The sequence below is a fragment of the Apium graveolens genome, chromosome 7, assembly GCF_009905375.1.
Source record: "Apium graveolens cultivar Ventura chromosome 7, ASM990537v1, whole genome shotgun sequence".
NCBI classification, from domain to species: domain Eukaryota; kingdom Viridiplantae; phylum Streptophyta; class Magnoliopsida; order Apiales; family Apiaceae; genus Apium; species Apium graveolens.
Genome location: NC_133653.1, coordinates 23,837,575 through 23,856,539, shown reverse-complemented (window position 1 = coordinate 23,856,539; position 18,965 = coordinate 23,837,575). Strand labels below are relative to the sequence as shown.

General features: G+C 37.1%; 1 protein-coding gene across 1 annotated transcript; it reads left to right on the top strand.

Annotated features, from left to right (window-relative positions):
- Positions 1–16,767: 16,767 nt before the first annotated feature.
- LOC141673404 (protein FAR1-RELATED SEQUENCE 5-like) lies at positions 16,768–18,512 on the top strand. Its single transcript, XM_074480149.1, has 2 exons — positions 16,768–16,795; positions 16,915–18,512. Exons 1-2 carry the CDS (start codon positions 16,768–16,770, stop codon positions 18,510–18,512), a joined length of 1,626 nt encoding a protein of 541 aa, XP_074336250.1.
- The last annotated feature ends 453 nt before the right edge of the window (positions 18,513–18,965 follow it).

Sequence of the window (18,965 nt, the reverse complement as noted above, 5' to 3'; positions counted from 1 at the left end):
AAAGAAGCCAGCAAAATCAGCCATTCATCACTCTCATGTCAGGCAAATATCTGTGAATGAAATGAGCATGAAGAATCTGGAAAGAGGACAACCATCCTGCATCAAATCTCCAAAGGCTAAGCTAATTTTGAAGCCAAGGGGGAACTATCCAAAATCTTCACTAAAGAACCCCTTGAACACAGTGTATGAGACACCAAAGCCTGATGAAAAGAAGCTGTTGGCCAGGTCCATAGCATTCTACAAGGATCTAGCTGATTCAGCATTGAAAAGAAGAATTGCTAAAGTTTTCAGGAATTGTAAAGAAATTTGTGTGGTGGTTGGACATCCTCAATTTTCTAAAGCAAAGAGAGAAGAAAAGGCAAGATTAAAGTAAGAAAAGAAGCAAGCTGCTCTAGATGCTAAAAAGGCCAAACAAAAGAAGGAGCAAGTTGCTATCTTGGCCAAGCTACAAGCTGTGAAACCTACACAACAAGTTTCTGCACAACCATCTGAAACAGTTATATCTCAAGATCAAGTAATGCAAAATGAACCTCCATAGACAAAGAAGCCAAGGTACAAACAAAGAATAAAGAGAAAGTTGGGCTTCAGTGATGAGAAGATGGAAGGGTACTTTCCCAAAGAGTCTATTTCTACAACAACTCAAACATCCATGCCCTATGTGGCACATGGAGAATTCAAGATAGATCCATCCAAGAACTTTTATGGTGAACCTATCATTCCAAAGGATGAGCCAATAGACTGGGATAGTCTACCAATACCTGAACTCAATCTACCTCAATTCATGAAGCCAAAGAAGACAAAGACCAGAGCAGTCAAGAAAGTGAAGCCCTCAACTCTCAGATCCAAATCCCTAACCAAAGTCCAAACAAAATTCAACAAGGGAGACATAATGTACATCTGTGACATCAAGGAATTCTCAGATCTAAACCTCTATCTAGATGAACTGGAAGAAGTTAGAGGGATTGATGCTTACAGGCATCTACCTAAAAGGTTAGTATTCAAGTACAAGGGAGGAAAAGAGATACAATGGCCACTTCACAGGATCCTTCAAGAAAACCAATCTATGTTGATAAAGGTTTATTCATCCTTCAAGAAGAACTTTGGATTCAATGTGACAGCTAGAAGACTTGTTCTAAAGAAGATTGAAGAACTGAGGAGTATTAGAGCTAAAGATGTACCCCCAAAACTCTAACTATTCCTTACACAGGGAGTAGAGTGCATCTAAGGCCCTACTGGCTGATGGAATTCATGGATGATAAAGGTGTTAGAAGATTCTTCATATTAGAAGACCAATGTTATTCCTAGTGGACTAACAATGAGATTTACAGAAGGGGGGGTTGAATGTAAATCTCAAAACTTTTTCAAGTTTTGAGCAGTTTATGAAAGTTGTGTGTTCAAGAAGAACAAGTGTGTGAATTGCTTTAAGCTAATACAGACAGATATAAATTCAAGCACAAATGTAAAGAACACAACAGAACTTAAAAAACTTTTCTGGTGGATTCGTTGTTCCACCAGAGATGGTATTTTAGAAAATCTGTGATTAAACAATGTTGATCACAGCTGCATCCTAGTACAAACTAGATGAATTTTCTCTCAATATTTTTCTAAACAGCTCTGGAAAATCTCTCTTCTAATTACTAGCTTCTGCTTGGTTTATATATTACCAAGTGTACAAGTTAAGAACAATATAAAATACAGTAATAAAATAAGTTCTTCACTTGCTTCTTTTCCTGTTCACTCCAGTACTTTGTTGACTATTGCATCTTTGTACTAAAGAAGAACGGCTGCTTTTTCTGTTGTTCCTGAAATTCGGCTACCACATCTCAGTTGTCTCTATCAACCCATGTGCCTCTGTTTGTACGTACAACTACCCCTTATCAACGGCTAATCATCAGAACATCCGTTGAAGCTTTCATCCGTTGATGCACATATCCGTTGAAGGATGTTATCCGTTGAAGCTTTCATCCGTTGATGTACTCATCCGTTGAAGGATGTTATCCGTTGATGACTTTATCCGTTGAAGCTTCAGAGACATCCGTTGAAGCTTAGCTTCTTATCCGTTGAAGGTCTTTAAGTCATCCGTTGATACCACTTCACTTATACAAAATTACAAGGCATGAAGTATTTACAATTGGCCTTCCTATCTGCATATCATCTAGTAGTCAACATGACTCATAGTTTCTCTCAACTTCCAAGAATTACATTTTAAATACAGAGACTGAAATATGCTACAACACTAGACTTATTTCTAAGTAAAGCTACACCATCAACGGATAGCCAAAGTGGTCTTATCCGTTGAGGCTACAGACACTAAATTTCTACTTAAGTATTTTGTTAAAGATATCATCAAACTAATGCACATACATTCCTAATAATCTCCCCCTATTTATGTCTATAAGAATTGTAGGCATAAATTCAGGGTTAACTTGATGATAACAAAACACTTAACAGATATATGAATTGAAACTAAGTAGAAATTTAAAAATGCTGCAAAAGTGTATGTACTAGGAGGTAATTGAAGATTTACAGTGTTTCCAAGGACACTCCTTTAGTCTGAGCAAATCATCTTTTTCTTCTTTGTTCCCTGGTTTTCTTTCCTAGCCTTTTGTCATTTTCCTCAATTTGGAGTTGGAGTTGTCTGAAGAATTCAGCTTCATCTTCAACACTGACATCCAACTTAGATTGCATTTCTTTGAGAGTTTCATTGCTGGCAATCTTGAGTTGGTCTTCAAGTCTGAAAAATCTTCTGACTCCTTTATCATCTCTAAATTCCATCAACCAATGAGGTGATTTGTGAATTTTCATTTCCCTTTCTTGAATGAGTAAAGTCCTGGGTAAAGCATTGGGCTCCCTCCAAGTTTTCCTTATATTGGCTATCTTGTTGAGAATTTCAGTCTTGGCAGTTCTGGTAAAGCCAGAATCCTTTTGTATAGCTGAAAAGACTCTAATCAAGGTAGAGTAGCCTTCATCCAGAATCCTGTGGAGAGGCCATGTTCTTTCCCCAGCTCCTTTATATCTGAACACTAATCTCTCTGGTAGCTGTCTGTAGGCAGCTATTCCCCTTACATCCTCCAGCTCATCCAGATAGAGTTCAATGTCTGAAATTTCTTTTATGTCACAGATGTGAACATAATCATCTTTAGAAATGGGTGATTTAGGCTTAGGTTTCTGTTTTTGAGTGAATTTCTTAGAGGTTATGGGAGGTGTAGATTTTGGTTTTCTTTTCTGTTTCTTTGGTAGTGGAAGAGTGGTTAGAAAGGTAGGCAATTTGATAGTGTCCCAATCAATAGGTTCCTCTTTTGGAATGATTGGTTCACCATGGATGTTTATTGTAGGATCAGCAACAAGGGGTTCAGGTATGGAAGGTAGTGGTTTAGATATAGATTTGGTTACTTCAGTGTTATCTCCACTCCTTCTATGTGCCTTGGCCTTTCTTCTGTTTCCCTTCTGCCATTCCTCTCTTTCTTCCACACTCTCACCAAATATACTCCCTAAAACCTCATCTAGGTTTGTAGTCTTGTCTTCACCCCTGACTTCAATCCCTTTTTCTTTTTCAACTAGACTTGACTTCAGCTGTTGTTCAAGCTTTGCTTGTGCTCTTTTGTCAGCCTGTAATTGCTTGGCTTCTTCCTTCTTGGCTATTGAGAATTTGGGATGTCCTTGCATCACACATATGCTCTTTCCCTCTCTAATGATAATAGCTCTATTTCTCCTTACAGCCTCATCCATGGACTTTTTGAGATAAGCAATACTCCTGCCTAAAATCTTGTTCTCATCAGCTTTTGGAGGAGGAAAGTCCACTTCTTTTAAAGGATTCTTTGTTGAGTCCTTATTGGATCTTTCATTGGGCTTGAGAATTATAGCTTGTAGTTCTTTGGAAGAAGCTTCTCCATCCTTATGACTCCCTACTGGCATGAGCTCCATGTTGATTGGTTCAATTTTTGTGCTGTATCTCACAGATGTTGATTTGTCTTGTGTAGAACCAAACAACAGTTGCAACCTTTCATCAATTCTCCTCCTTTGCTCTTTCACTTGAATTTCAGCTGCTGCTAGCTGAATCAAATCAATTCCATCAGGCTTGTCCTTGATTTGAATGATTGGAGAAGTAGTGATGGCAGGAACTAGCACTTTAGATATGTTGATTTTTGTAGATGGCTCTCCTTCCCCTTCCCTTTTACTCTCCCCCTTTTTGTTATCATCAAGGAGAGGGGTCAAGCCTTGTGCTTTTGCCAGCTGCATTAGGAGACTGGTTTGAGATTGTTGATTGTGAAGAATGGTGGCCACAGAATCTTCAATAACTTGAACCCTGTCTTCTAACTTGGCCAACCGTTTTTCAGTAACAGATTCTTTCTTCAATCTCAAAACCAAGTCCTGCAATGTACCATAGGGCATGACTGAATCCAATTTGTCTGAAGTATAGGTTTTCAAGTCAGCAATATCCTTCCTGAGATCATCCATACTGAGATTCTGCTTCACTTTCTGCAGCTTCATGAGATGCAGTGAGTCCAGGTGAGCTTGAAGGATAGCCTTGATACTTGCATGTGAAGTATTCTGAATGGCCTGTTGAATAGTGTTGATTTGTTTGACTAAAGAGACATTGAATTCCCCTGATCTATACTCCTTAGTCAAGGCCCATTCAGGTAGATTTGGAATTGAACTAGGGCCTTCATCTCCCCCTAAGTTCATGCTTCCATCAAAAGAAATAGAGTCATCATCATCAGAATTTGCTCCAAATTCCTCAGATGGCTCATCAGCTTTAGAAGGCATTTTGTTAATGGCAGCTTTATCCCTTGAAAGAGATTCTGTTGTGTGCACTAGATGTAGTGACCTTTCTGCCTCCTCATTGCCCTGAGCAGCCAACAGTTGATAGGCTGTTACAGGATGAGTAAAAGTGTCAGCATCCAAGGAAATGTTATCAATTACAGCTTTGTAATGTTGCTGAAATTGTCTTTCCTTGTCAGCATCATCCACAATCATTGACTCATTAGCAATGGCTGGTTCCACCCTTGTATCTACTGTACCTGCTTTTCTCTCTTTTTCTCTATGTTCTTGCATCAGGGGCTCCCCCTGGCTCACACATCTCACTCCCTCACCTTCACCTACTAAGGTGGTACTCCTCTCACTTACTTTTGCCATGCTGGAAGAAATAGCATGCATTTTTGAGCTCTCAATCTCTCCTTTTGCCTGGGAGCAACCCAGCCTCTCACTCAAATTGTCACTCCCTTCCCTCAATCCTAAGAGTGATTGCACAGTATTCATGTCTTCTACACTTGGAATTAATTCAGTTATTTGTGTAGAGACTGTCAACGGATGTGGAATATCCGTTGAAGGTGAAACTGATGTTATCAACGGATAACTGCTGTTAAGCTTATCCGTTGAAGAACAACCACTTGTCAACGGATGAGTGATATCCGTTGAAGAAGGAAAAGAAGTGGAAATTGAAAGTGATATAACTGTTGAATCTGTGTAGATTGATTTGAGATGTGGTGACACAGATCCTTCAATTATATCTGAAAGAATTTGCGGGTGATCCAACAAATCATCTAAGAGATGATGATCACCTGTATTTGAGTGGGGCTTCTCCCTGAGTTGTAAAGAGGGAGAATCAGGAATTGATGGGAATAACATATCCACATCCAGAGATGGTGATGAAGTGTTTGGTGATTGATGTGTGATTATTGTGAGAGAATGGGGCTGTGACTCCACATTTATTGGAGTCACATCAAACTGAGTTTGAGAAGGCATAGATACAGATGGATGTATCTGTGCAGTGTGTGCACCCTGTGTAGAAGATTGGGTTCTGGCCTTCTTTCTTCTAATAAAGGCTTTTGTTGGTGAGTGTTTGGCTTTAGTGTCCCTCCCTCTTTTGTTCTGTGTTCCTGGTTTGGAACTATTTTCAATAGTAACATCCTTTTGGGAGGATGCTACTAGGGATGTGCTAGATACCTTTTCAACCACCACAGCTTTTTGAGAAACTGTGGCTTGGCTAGCTTGGGAAGCACTCAACTTTCCTTCCTTATCCTGGGGGTTTCTTTGATGTTCACCCCTCCCCTCACCACTCACACCCTGTTCACTCACCTCAGGGTTAATAGTTGGTGTTACAACTGTTGTCTTTTGAGAAACAACAGAGGTGGATTTCTTTGTCTTGGATTTTGAAAGTTTAGTTTTGGTGACCTTGGTAGAAATCTGTTGGGGCATCTCAGATTTCATGGCCACACTAGAAGATAAAGAAATAAAGGGGTTGGAAGAAGTAGGAGTTGTAGAAGCAATTACCTCACCTACCTGAGGTGCATTCATGATTGGTAAATATACCAATGGCACACTGCTGTTAAGATCCATTCTCTTCAAGTCTGCAAGAACTCTTTTCTCTTGTGCCCAGCACTTGAGTTTATTATTCTCATTGATTATGACTAAACCTTCAGCAACATGGTTAGCCAATAACATAAAGAATCTAGCATAATAGATGTTATTAGGTCTATTAGCTTTGTTACCTAATCTAGTACCTAATTCTAGCATCACATAGTTGCTAAAGTCAAAATACCTATCAGAAATAAGCATATAGAGCATATTAACCAGAGATGAAGTTATGGCATCAAAATTACTAATTTTCCCAGAGAAGACCTTTATAAAGGCATCCCCAAGGAAACTCCATTCTTTCCTAAGGCCTTTTCTTCTAATACTCCCTAAATTAGCAGAGTTAAGAGAATAACCTATGGAATCTAACATGCTGGATACATCACTATCAGTGTGTGGTGTCATGGCATTGTTCTCAGGCAATTTAAAACATGCTTGTAAATCATCACAGTTAATACAGTGAGTTTTACCTTTGAGAGTGAAGGAGATAGTCATATTCATGGAGTTGAACTCAGCAGTTGTCCAAATCTCCTCAACTACTTCACAGAAAATTGTTGGGGCTTCCAACATTGCATAGCTAAGTTTGCAGTTTTTGATGAAGTCCATCATTTTGTGATAGTCTGAGTGGGCTTCATTCTTTTCTACCAAAGCTATGAAATTGTTCTTTTCATAGATGAACCCAGATTGAGACATAATCTTCACGACTGGTGCCATTGTTGTGAGTAGAAATAGCAGAGAATAATTTGAAGTTTTTGCAGAGAGAAAATGGTAAATGCTTGAAATTTCAAGAAAGCGTAAAGTAAAAATGAACAATCAGAAGGACTTATATGCTTTCTCAAATTAATAAACAAAAATATAAAAGAAAGATTTATCAATAAATATGCGTTAGTGAATTTCAGCCGTTTTAAGAATAAACTGTAAGTATTCTAAAAACTACCTTTAAAACCAATACATACGGATGTATGTACGAGTATCAACGGTTAAGAGAATAGAATCAACGGCTGTTAAACACCTGAATCGATTGATGTGACATTTCAACGGATAAGGCAAATTGTCATCCGTTGAAAGGTACTTCAGTTTTATCCGTTGACGGATAAAAATTCCAGAAATGTATTTGTCTTTCAACGGATAATAACTATCCGTTGATAGAGCAATTTTGACTTTCAACGGATAGGGAACATCCGTTGATGGAATAAACTATGTTAAAAGTCAAATTTGTTCTTGCAACTAATATATTTCAGGCTTCAAATCAAATTGCAATAAAGACATGAATTTTAAGAGTAATTAAGCATACCTAGCTCACTTACCAATCTTGTGAATGTTGATTCATCAAGTGGCTTGGTAAATATGTCAGCAATTTGTTGTTCACTTGGAACAAAATGTAGTTCCACTGTACCATTCATGACATGCTCCCTAATGAAGTGGTACTTGATATCAATGTGCTTGGTCCTTGAGTGCTGCACAGGATTCTCTGTTATGGCTATGGCACTTGTGTTGTCACAAAAGATAGGAATTCTATCAACATGAAGTCCATAGTCAAGGAGTTGGTTCCTCATCCATAACACTTGAGAACAGCAACTTCCAGCAGCAATGTATTCAGCCTCAGCTGTAGAAGTAGAGACTGAATTTTGCTTTTTGCTAAACCATGATACAAGCTTGTTTCCCAGGAATTGACAGGAGCCTGTTGTACTTTTCCTATCTATTTTGCAACCTGCATAGTCTGCATCTGAATAACCAATTAGATCAAAGCCAGATTCTCTAGGATACCAAATACCTAAATTTGGTGTACCCTTGAGATATCTGAAAATCCTTTTGATAACAATTAAGTGAGACTCCCTAGGATCAGCTTGGAATCTAGCACATAGACATGTAGCAAACATTATATCTGGTCTGCTAGCAGTTAAATATAAAAGTGAACCAACCATGCCTCTATAACTTGTAATATCCACAGACCTTTCAGTCTTATTTAATTCAAGTTTGGTGGCAGTGGCCATGGGAGTTTTTGCAGATGAACATTCCATTAAGTCAAACTTCTTTAAAAGATCATAAATATATTTAGTTTGACTAATGAAAATTCCATCACTAACTTGTTTAACTTGTAAACCAAGAAAATAGGTTAGTTCTCCCATTAGGCTCATTTCATAATTACTTTGCATTAGCTTAGCAAACTTTTTGCAAAGTTTATCATCTTTGGAACCAAATATTATGTCATCTACATAAATTTGAACAAGTATACTAGAGCCATTAACATCCCTAAAGAAGAGAGTTTTATCAACAGTACCTCTAGTGAAGTGATTCTTCAAAAGAAATTTTGATAAGGTTTCATACCAGGCTCTAGGTGCTTGCTTCAGTCCATAGAGTGCTTTCAATAGATAATACACATAGTCTGGAAAATTTGGATCTTCAAATCCTGGAGGTTGACTTACATAGACTTCTTCCTCTAATTTCCCATTTAGAAATGCACTCTTGACATCCATTTGATAGACTTTGAAATTGGCATGGGCTGCATGGGCTAGAAATATTCTGATGGCTTCAAGTCTTGCAACAGGAGCATATGTTTCATCAAAATCTATTCCCTCTTGCTGAGAATAGCCTTTAGCAACCAGTCTGGCTTTATTTCTTATGATAATGCCATTTTCATCCATCTTGTTTCTGAATACCCACTTTGTGTCAATAGGACTCTTGTTCTTTGGTTTGGGTACCAGCTTCCATACTTGGTTTCTCTCAAATTGGTTCAGCTCTTCCTGCATAGCTAATATCCAATCTGGATCCAATAGAGCTTCTTCCACTTTCTTAGGTTCCTCCTGAGACAGAAAACTGCTATACAGACATTCATCTTGAGTGGCTTTTCTTGTTTGCACTTTAGATGATGCATCACCAATGATCAGTTCAAAGGGATGATTCTTGGTCCATTTCCTTTGTGGTGGAAGATGTGCTCTAGATGAGGTGGCCTCAGTATTGTCATGATGTGAGACAGAGTGTTGACTAGTTGAAACTCCCCCTGAGTTGTTGGTCCTTTGCAGGGAACTTGGAGTTCTATCAACTGATGATGCAAATCGATTATCCGTTGATGAACTATGATCAACGGATGCTTCATTTTGTACTTCAACGGATGATGCACTGTGTCTGTCAACAGATACTGCATTATTTTGTGCATTATCCAAGGGCATGTTTTGAATCCCTTTTGAAGTGTCATCTCCATCAGTCTCCTCTTCACTATCATCACAATATATCTCAATGTTGTCAAATTTGAGTCTCTCACTATGTCCCTCATCTGTTAGTCCATCAATCTTTTTATCATCAAACACAACATGCACAGATTCCATAACAATGTTGGTTCTTAGATTGTAGACCCTATAAGATTTTCCAGCTGAGTAACCAACAAATATCCCTTCATCAGCCTTTGCATCAAACTTCCCTTTATGGTCAGATTGATTCCTCAGTATAAAGCATTTACATCCAAAGACATGAAGAAAGTTTAGAGTTGGTTTTCTTCTCTTGAACAACTGATAAGGAGTCATGCCTTTAGCTTGATTGATCAAAGAAATATTCTGAGTGAAGCAGGCACAATTAACAGCTTCAGCCCAGAAATATGTTGGTAACTTTGATTCTTCAAGCATTGTTTTGGCAGCTTCAATTAAAGATCTGTTCTTCCTTTCAACAACCCCATTTTGCTGAGGTGTTCTTGGAGCTGAGAACTCATGTATGATTCCATTTTCTTCACAGAACAGCCTTAATGTTAAATTCTTGAACTCAGTTCCATTGTCACTCCTGATATTTCTAACCTTCAAGTCAGGATGATTGTTGACTTGCCTGATGTGATTGATAATGATTTCACTTGCTTCATCCTTTGATCCAAGAAAATAGACCCATGAGAACTTTGAGAAATCATCTACAATCACTAAGCAATATCTTTTTCTTGCAATAGACAATACATTGACTGGTCCAAACAAATCCATATGTAGCAGCTGTAAAGGTTCATCAATTGTTGTTTCAAGCTTCTTTTTGAATGATGTTTTCCTTTGTTTGCCTTTCTGACAAGCATCACACAAACCATCCCTTGAGAATTCAACTAGAGGGATTCCTCTAACTAAGTCCTTTTTGACTAGATCATTCATTGTCTTGAAATTCAAGTGGGATAGCTTCTTGTGCCATAGCCAACTTTCAACTGCGCTTGCTTTGCTGAAGAGACAAGTAATGGATTCTGCATCTGTAGAGTTGAAGTCAGCTATGTACACATTTCCTTTTCTAACTCCAGTTAGAACCACTTTGTTGTCTTTCTTACTAGTGACAACACAGGCTTCAGAATTGAAGGAAACTGTATTCCCTCTATCACATAGTTGACTGATGCTCAGTAAATTGTGCTTGAGACCATCAACTAATGCAACTTCATTAATGATGACATTCCTTGTTAAAATCAAGCCATATCCCATAGTAAACCCTTTGCTGTCATCTCCAAAGGTTATGCTAGGGCCAGCTCTCTCCTTGAACTCTGTGAGCAGGGAGAAATCTCCTGTCATGTGTCTTGAACAACCACTGTCCAAGTACCATCAATTTCTTCCATTTCCCTGCACACCATAAAATCAATCAATTTGATTTTGGTACCCAAGTTTCCTTGGGTCCATTCTTGTTAGCCTTTCTCCTAGACTTCATTCCTCCTGCATCTTTAGACTTAGGTGAGTTTGAGTCAACCTTGGTCTTAGATGTAGTTGGTTGAGGTGTAGGGTTAGTCACAGAATCATTTAGCACATTTGTAAAATTATTAGGCATTGATTGTGCAAACATGTTATTCCACATTGGCATATTGTATGGCATTTGAGGCATACTACATGCAGCAAGATAAGGATTGTTAAAATATGGCATGTTTACAAAATGTGCATAAGGATTTTGTTGAGACATAACAGGCATAGCATGCAGAGGTGATGCAGACATATTAGGCATAGAAGAGGGTACAGTTATGGGAGTCTTCTTAATGGATTTACAATTAGCAGATAGATGATTAACACTACTACAATGCACACAGCTTTTTCTAGGAGCATACCTATCAGGTGTGTAATTGTTGTGTTTATTAACTCCTACCTTCCCATTTCTGTTGGATTTTCTTTTAGATTCCTTTTTATCCTCAACCATTTTGAGCCTATTATTTAACTGTTCTAAGGTCATGTGCCCTACATTCACCTTACTGACATCTTTGGATGTGCTTGCTTCTTCTTTGACAAAGTTCTTTGAAGTTGAACCAAACTTTTTGTTGAGTTTCTTTAGATTCTCTCTTTTAGAAACATCTGCCTGTTTTGATTGAGGAACCTTCAACGGATGCTCCTTTTCTTCCTTCAACGGATAACTTTCATCATCCGTTGATTCCACATCCGTTGACAGCCCATCAATTAATTCCAGTTTCTTTTTATTTTTATCCCAGGCAGTTTCACAGAATGATTCAATTCCTTGGACCTTAGCAATTTGAGCACTTACATCCCTAGATGTCTTCCAGGCTTTAATCACCTCTTGCTCTTTCTCTAATTGATTGGAAAGTATTTCTACTTTCTTAACAGATTCAGCTAGTTCATTTTCAACAGATATACAATGCAACTTAGTTTTCTCTAGGTCAATCATCTTATCTTCTAACAAAGCATTTCTATTACTTAAAAACAGATTGTTCTCTTTAATCCTACTATTTTCTTTAGCAAGAGATTTAAGAGACACACGCAAATGATACAATTCAGTAGACATGTCATTAAACGCATCATTGCACTCTTCTTTAGTAAGCTGTGTTAAGTCAGTAGTGATTACCTGATTGCTTGATGAACTAACTTCATTTTCTTCAGAATCAGCCATGAGAGCAAGGTTGACATACTCTACATCTTCATCCTCTTCATCTCCATTAGCTGCCCAGTCCTTTTCTTGAGTAATGAAAGCCCTCTCCTTTTGCTTGAGCAGATCAAAATATTTCTTTTTGTAATCTACTTGTTCAAATTTCTTCTTTTCAGAAGTTGGCTTTCTGCACTCACCTGCAAAGTGTCCACTTATACCACAATTGAAACACTTGAACTTGGATTTGTCCACAGTGTTTTTGTGAGGTTTAGTGGCTCTAGTGTTTTTCTTGAATTTCATCTTTGCAAATCTTCTGGACAGAAATGCAAGATGCTCATCAATACCATCTGAGTCATCTTGGCTGGAGTTGTCTTCATTTTCAGCAACTTGCTCCTTCCCCTTGCTTGATTCCTGATTTCTTATACCATCTTTGGAGTTTGATGTAGATCTTGCAGTTTCTTGTCTGCATTTCCTCTCATCTTCAGCTACCAATGCAACTGAACTTCCTTTCTTTCTCCCCTTCTCCAATACCTCATCCTGTTCCAGCTCTAGTTCATAAGTCTTCAAGATTCCATACAATCTTTCAAGAGTGAAGTCCTTATAATCTTGAGAGTTTCTTAAGGAGACAGTCATGGGTTTCCATTCCTTTGGCAAGGATCTTAAAAATTTAAGATTTGAATCCTTCACCTGGTACACTCTTCCATACAGCTTCAGTCCATTCAACAGCTTTTGGAACCTATTGAATGTTTCATTTAAAGATTCATTTTCTTCAAAATGAAAGTATTCATACTGTTGAATGAGAAGCTGCATTTTGTTTTCTTTCACTTGTTCTGTACCTTCACACAGTAGTTGAACTGTGTCCCAAACCTCTTTGGCAGTTGTGCAATTTATCACATTATCAAACATATCCATGTTAAGACCATTAAACAAAATGTTCATAGCCTTCTTATCCTTGTGGACTTCTTCTGTGTCTTCCATTGTCCATTCTGCTCTAGGTTTTGGAATGGATTGACCAACAGCAACTGTGGCTGTAGCAACTGTTGCTACTTTGTGGGGAATGTGAGGACCATTCTCAATGCAGTTTACATAACCTTCATCTTGGGAGAGTAGATGAAGGTGCATTTTCACCTTCCAATGGTGATAACTGTCTTTGTCAAGAACTGGGATCTTTACTCCAATATCCTTCTTACTCATCTTTATTAGATTCCAAGATCTTTAAACTCTTTGTATGTCAAGAGCCTGCTCTGATACCAATTGTTATTCCTAGTGGACTAACAATGAGATTTACAGAAGGGGGGGTTGAATGTAAATCTCAAAACTTTTTCAAGTTTTGAGCAGTTTATGAAAGTTGTGTGTTCAAGAAGAACAAGTGTGTGAATTGCTTTAAGCTAATACAGACAGATATAAATTCAAGCACAAATGTAAAGAACACAACAGAACTTAAAAAACTTTTCTGGTGGATTCGTTGTTCCACCAGAGATGGTATTTTAGAAAATCTGTGATTAAACAATGTTGATCACAGCTGCATCCTAGTACAAACTAGATGAATTTTCTCTCAATATTTTTCTAAACAGCTCTGGAAAATCTCTCTTCTAATTACTAGCTTCTGCTTGGTTTATATATTACCAAGTGTACAAGTTAAGAACAATATAAAATACAGTAATAAAATAAGTTCTTCACTTGCTTCTTTTCCTGTTCACTCCAGTACTTTGTTGACTATTGCATCTTTGTACTAAAGAAGAACGGCTGCTTTTTCTGTTGTTCCTGAAATTCGGCTACCACATCTCAGTTGACTCTATCAACCCATGTGCCTCTGTTTGTACGTACAACTACCCCTTATCAACGGCTAATCATCAGAACATCCGTTGAAGCTTTCATCCGTTGATGCACATATCCGTTGAAGGATGTTATCCGTTGAAGCTTTCATCCGTTGATGCACTCATCCGTTGAAGGATGTTATCCGTTGATGACTTTATCCGTTGAAGCTTCAGAGACATCCGTTGAAGCTTAGCTTCTTATCCGTTGAAGGTCTTTAAGTCATCCGTTGATACCACTTCACTTATACAAAATTACAAGGCATGAAGTATTTACAATTGGCCTTCCTATCTGCATATCATCTAGTAGTCAACATGACTCATAGTTTCTCTCAACTTCCAAGAATTACATTTTAAATACAGAGACTGAAATATGCTACAACACTAGACTTATTTCTAAGTAAAGCTACACCATCAACGGATAGCCAAAGTGGTCTTATCCGTTGAGGCTACAGACACTAAATTTCTACTTAAGTATTTTGTTAAAGATATCATCAAACTAATGCACATACATTCCTAACAACCAATTTAGCATCTCTAGCAATGAGACTCTTTTTGAAATGCAAGAAATGCTAAATCTCTCAAAATCTGATGAACTGGAATTCCACAGACAGCTCTAAAATCAGATAGAAGAAAACAACAGAAAGCTTGGAAAGAGATCCAGATCTTCAAGAAAATAGGTTAATCTGCTCAGGCTAGAGGAGCACCTTAAAAATGACTGTGAGCAAATCTTTGTACATTCTGATAATTGAAGCACTTTACAGCTTTATCTACTTCCATTTAAATTTTGTATTTTTAGGGTGTTTTGTTATCATCAAGTCTCTCTTAATTTATGGCTACAATTCTAGTAGACATAAATTGGGGGAGATTGTTATGGATATGTTGTGGACTTGATGATTTCATTAACAAAATACCTTAGTAGATTTAACTTAGTGAAAAATGTAGCACTCGGCGGATAAGGAATATAGTCCCGACGGATGACTCAATATAGTCCCGACGGATGATGATTTGTTATCCATCAAGTGAGTAGCTTATGTAATAATAAGTCATGAAGCACATTTCTGCAAACACCTTTGTTTAGATTCTATGGTAGCATATAAGTCATGTTGACTTTGATTAGATATGCAGAATAGGTTGATTAATTGTACATAAATGATGTCTTGTAATTCTGCATAAATGAAATGAAGTCAAGTGCCAAATAGCTACCCGACGGATAAACAACAATGCTACTCGAAGGATGATCAACAAGGCAACCCAACGGATGATCATGTACCCGGCGGATAATCAATTCAAACATCTGTTGACAGTGACAACACAGTCACATGCATCGAGTGTATGTAAAAGGAATGTGGAAGCCTATTCAACTGGATTTTTGAGAACAAAGAAGCATTGCCATTTCCATGCTATTTTGAAGATATTCAAAGATACTGGAATAGAGTAATGAAGTAGCATAGTATTAGACTTGATAGATTTTGTTTTATTATCTTGTCTTATTACTGTGTAATCTTGGTGATATATAAACCAAGAGTAGCAATTAGAACAACAAGAAGACTAAGCAAGAAAATTCTTAGAGAAACATTTGTAAGCTGTATTCTTAGCATTTCTCAGTAAGTTTAGTTGTTCTCAATTTGTAAGCAGCTATGAGCTACAGAAGCTTCACAGAGTTCTCTCGATATATATATATATATATATATATATATATATATATATATATATATATATATGGTGGATACTTTCTAATCCACCAGAAAGTTTTAAAGACTTGTGTTTTTAATTACTTTATGTTTTGATTCATATTTAACTTGTTATTCCTCACTTGGTAAATTGAAACACTGTCATATATATATATATATATATATATATATATATATATCTTAAGTTAGAACATTTTATATTTCTGAAAAAGGTTCAAGAATTCCATTCAACCCCTCTTCTGTAATTTTTGTTGCATTGTTAGGGACTAACAATATATTATATCAAATAAATTATTAAAAATAGATTGGTTTAAGCATTGTTATAATGTTAAAATAATTAATAATATTTTTTCCATCATAATATAATATAATTTTAAATATTATCATTTATTTCTATTGTAAATTAACTAAATTTTGAATGGATCCTAAAAATACGAGATAAAACTTACTCCCTTCGTCCCACTGAGATGTTTGCGTTCACTAGTTACACGTATTTCGAGGCTTTTATAAAGTTTCATAATGTTTGTTTTTTAATAAAAGTTTAAACATAAAACTTTTATTTAGAAAAGAAAATTAAAAAAAATTATGAAATTATACTTTAAACGAATATTGAAAAGCGTGTCAAAAAGTAATGTGAAGATTCCAGTGGGACTGAGGGAGTATGTATTTATATAATGAATTATCTAATTCCTTTTTTATCAAAATAAATAAATTATATAATACTTAATCATTATAATTATGGGTCCTGTTCCCTGACAGTCATGTGTCAGGGAACTGTTAACCAACACATCACTTCCTGACCGTTGGATGAACAATCCAACGGCCAGGATTAAAAAAAAAATCACCCTTCTGCGTTCTTTTTCCGTGGACTGCTACCCTTCCGCGCTTATTTATCACGGAACCTCTTCCCCTTCCGCGGATAATATTAGCGGAACGACTGTACTTGCAGTTTATAACCCTAAAACGATCACACTTTCCTTTTTGTGCAATATTTGTCAAATTGGAGAGTAAATTTGGGGGAATTATTGGTTTTGTTCATCCTTACTCACTAATTACATTTGGTAAGCTCAATTTCTTGCTTTTTTCTTGTTATAGTTATGGATAAGATGTTTGCTAGGTTTCAAGGTAGAAAAGCTTTAAAAAAAGTGATAATGTTGTAAATAGTGAGGTTGTTGATATTAGTGGTAGTTGCTTACGTGATAATAATGTAAATTATGTTAACCTTATTGATGATTGTGATGAAGATGTTTATGTTAGTGAGCATAGATTTGAAAATAAAAATTTGCATGAAAATAGTGAGTTTATGCATGAGAGTAGTGAGAGTAGGGATAAGAGTGTTATTGGGGAAGCAGATATTGTAATTCCTTTCTTGAGTCAAAATTTCCCTAATTTGGTAGCTGCCGAAAATGTAATTAGGGCCTATACTTTGAAAAATGGGTTTGCAATTAAAATCCAAAATACACAAAGGCGTGTGGACAAAATAATATATGCCCGTACTTATGTTTGTAATTTAGCGGGAGAAAACCGTGATAAAGAGCCCGTGGAGGATGAAGAAGTTTTGATAGGAAGTGTCGATAGTGAGAAGAAGAAAAGGCGTAGAGATAAACTTCCTAGAAGTGGATGTAAGTTTAGGATCTATGTGATTAATAGGCGAAATACAAGGCATTGGGAGATAACATCGTTGGAGTTAAATCACAATCATGATGTTGTGTCGCCTTTTAAGATAAATTTGATTAAAAGGGAGAGACATGTTACCGCCGCCCAAAAAAATTTAATTAAGAGTTTACATGTTTCGGGTATTGCGCCTAGACAACAAATGAATATATTTGGAAAAATGCACGGAGGAGAGGAGCAAGTAGGGTTTCATGCCCAACACTTGAGAAATGTCGTGCGAGATTTTAGAAAAGATAATTTGGGCGTGAATGATGTGCAATCGGAATTGGATTTGTTACATAGGTTAGAAGAGGAAAGTGGGGGAAATATTTTTATTCGGACTCTAATTGATGAAAAAGGAAGATTGAAGTGTCTTTTATGGGTTGACCCCCGGTCGTTGTTGGCCTACAGAAATTTTGGTGATGTGGTTGCATTTGATACAACATATCGAACAAATAGGTATGCTATGTCGTTTGTGCCATTCACCGGGGTGAATCATCACTATCAATCGGTTCTCTTTGGATTTGCACTAATGCGTGATGAATTGAAGACTACATTTGAGTGGGTTTTGGGTACTTGGTTAGAGGCCGTTGAAGAAAAAGCACCTTTGGCTATTATCACCGATCAAGATCAAGCGATGGCGGGGGCAATTCAATCTCAACTACCGAACATGACACATTTATTATGTTTGTGGCACATTAGTAACAAATTTATGGAGAAGCTCTCAACCTACTATGCAAAGGAGGAATTTAAAGGTGACTTCAACAATTGCATATATCACTCGTTGACCGAAGAAATTTTTAAGGATATGTGGAAAGCATTGATCTTGAAGTACAAGTTGGAGGATAATATATGGTTGCAAGGCTTGTATAATTTGAAGCATAAGTGGATCGATGCTTATACACGTAACATTTTTTCCACGGGTCAAAAAACAACTTCAAGAAGCGAAGGAATGAATGCCTTTCTTGATGCTTATGTAGGGTCTTGCACAGGGTTGAAAAAATTTGTTGAGGGTGCAAAAAAAGCGTTAGAAAGACAATTTATGCGTGAGAAAGAAGATGATTATAATACACATCATAAAATTTATTGCATGCGACTAAAGACCGCCTTGGAGCAACATGTCGCTTCCATTTATACGAAAGAGATGTTCAAAAAATTTCAAGACCAATTGGTTGAGGCCGCAAAGTAATTTGTGGAGAAGGATAGAGACTGTTCCTTAGAAGATGTGGAGGATACGTACTACAAATATTATCGACCATTAATGGTTGAGTCTAAGAGAACCACTTATCTCGTTACCTTCAACAAGTTGTCATTTCGGGGTTCTTGCATATTTAGAATGTTTGAGCACTCGGGCATGCCATGTCGTCATATTATTGCCGTGTTGACAAAGAGGTGTGTGGCCGAATTACCGGAACATTTTGTGAAATGGAGGTGGACTAGGGATGCCAATAGAGTTGATGGTGTGTTTCCATATCACATGCCCGAAGATGATGCCTCATCCCATGATTTGACTCCAACGGAAAGATTTAATCACATGACTTTACTCACTATGGGGTTTAGTTATAGTTGCATGGAGTCGAAGGAACGTTATGAGTATGACGTGAAAGTTATTAATCGAGAGACCAAAATTATTGAGAAAATG

Coding starts and splice junctions, on each gene's coding strand:
- LOC141673404 (XM_074480149.1), top strand. CDS start 16,768: ATGGATAAGATGTTTGCTAGGTTTCAAG. Junction 16,796..16,914: donor GATGTTTGCTAGGTTTCAAG/GTAGAAAAGCTT, acceptor ATTGTGATGAAG/ATGTTTATGTTAGTGAGCAT.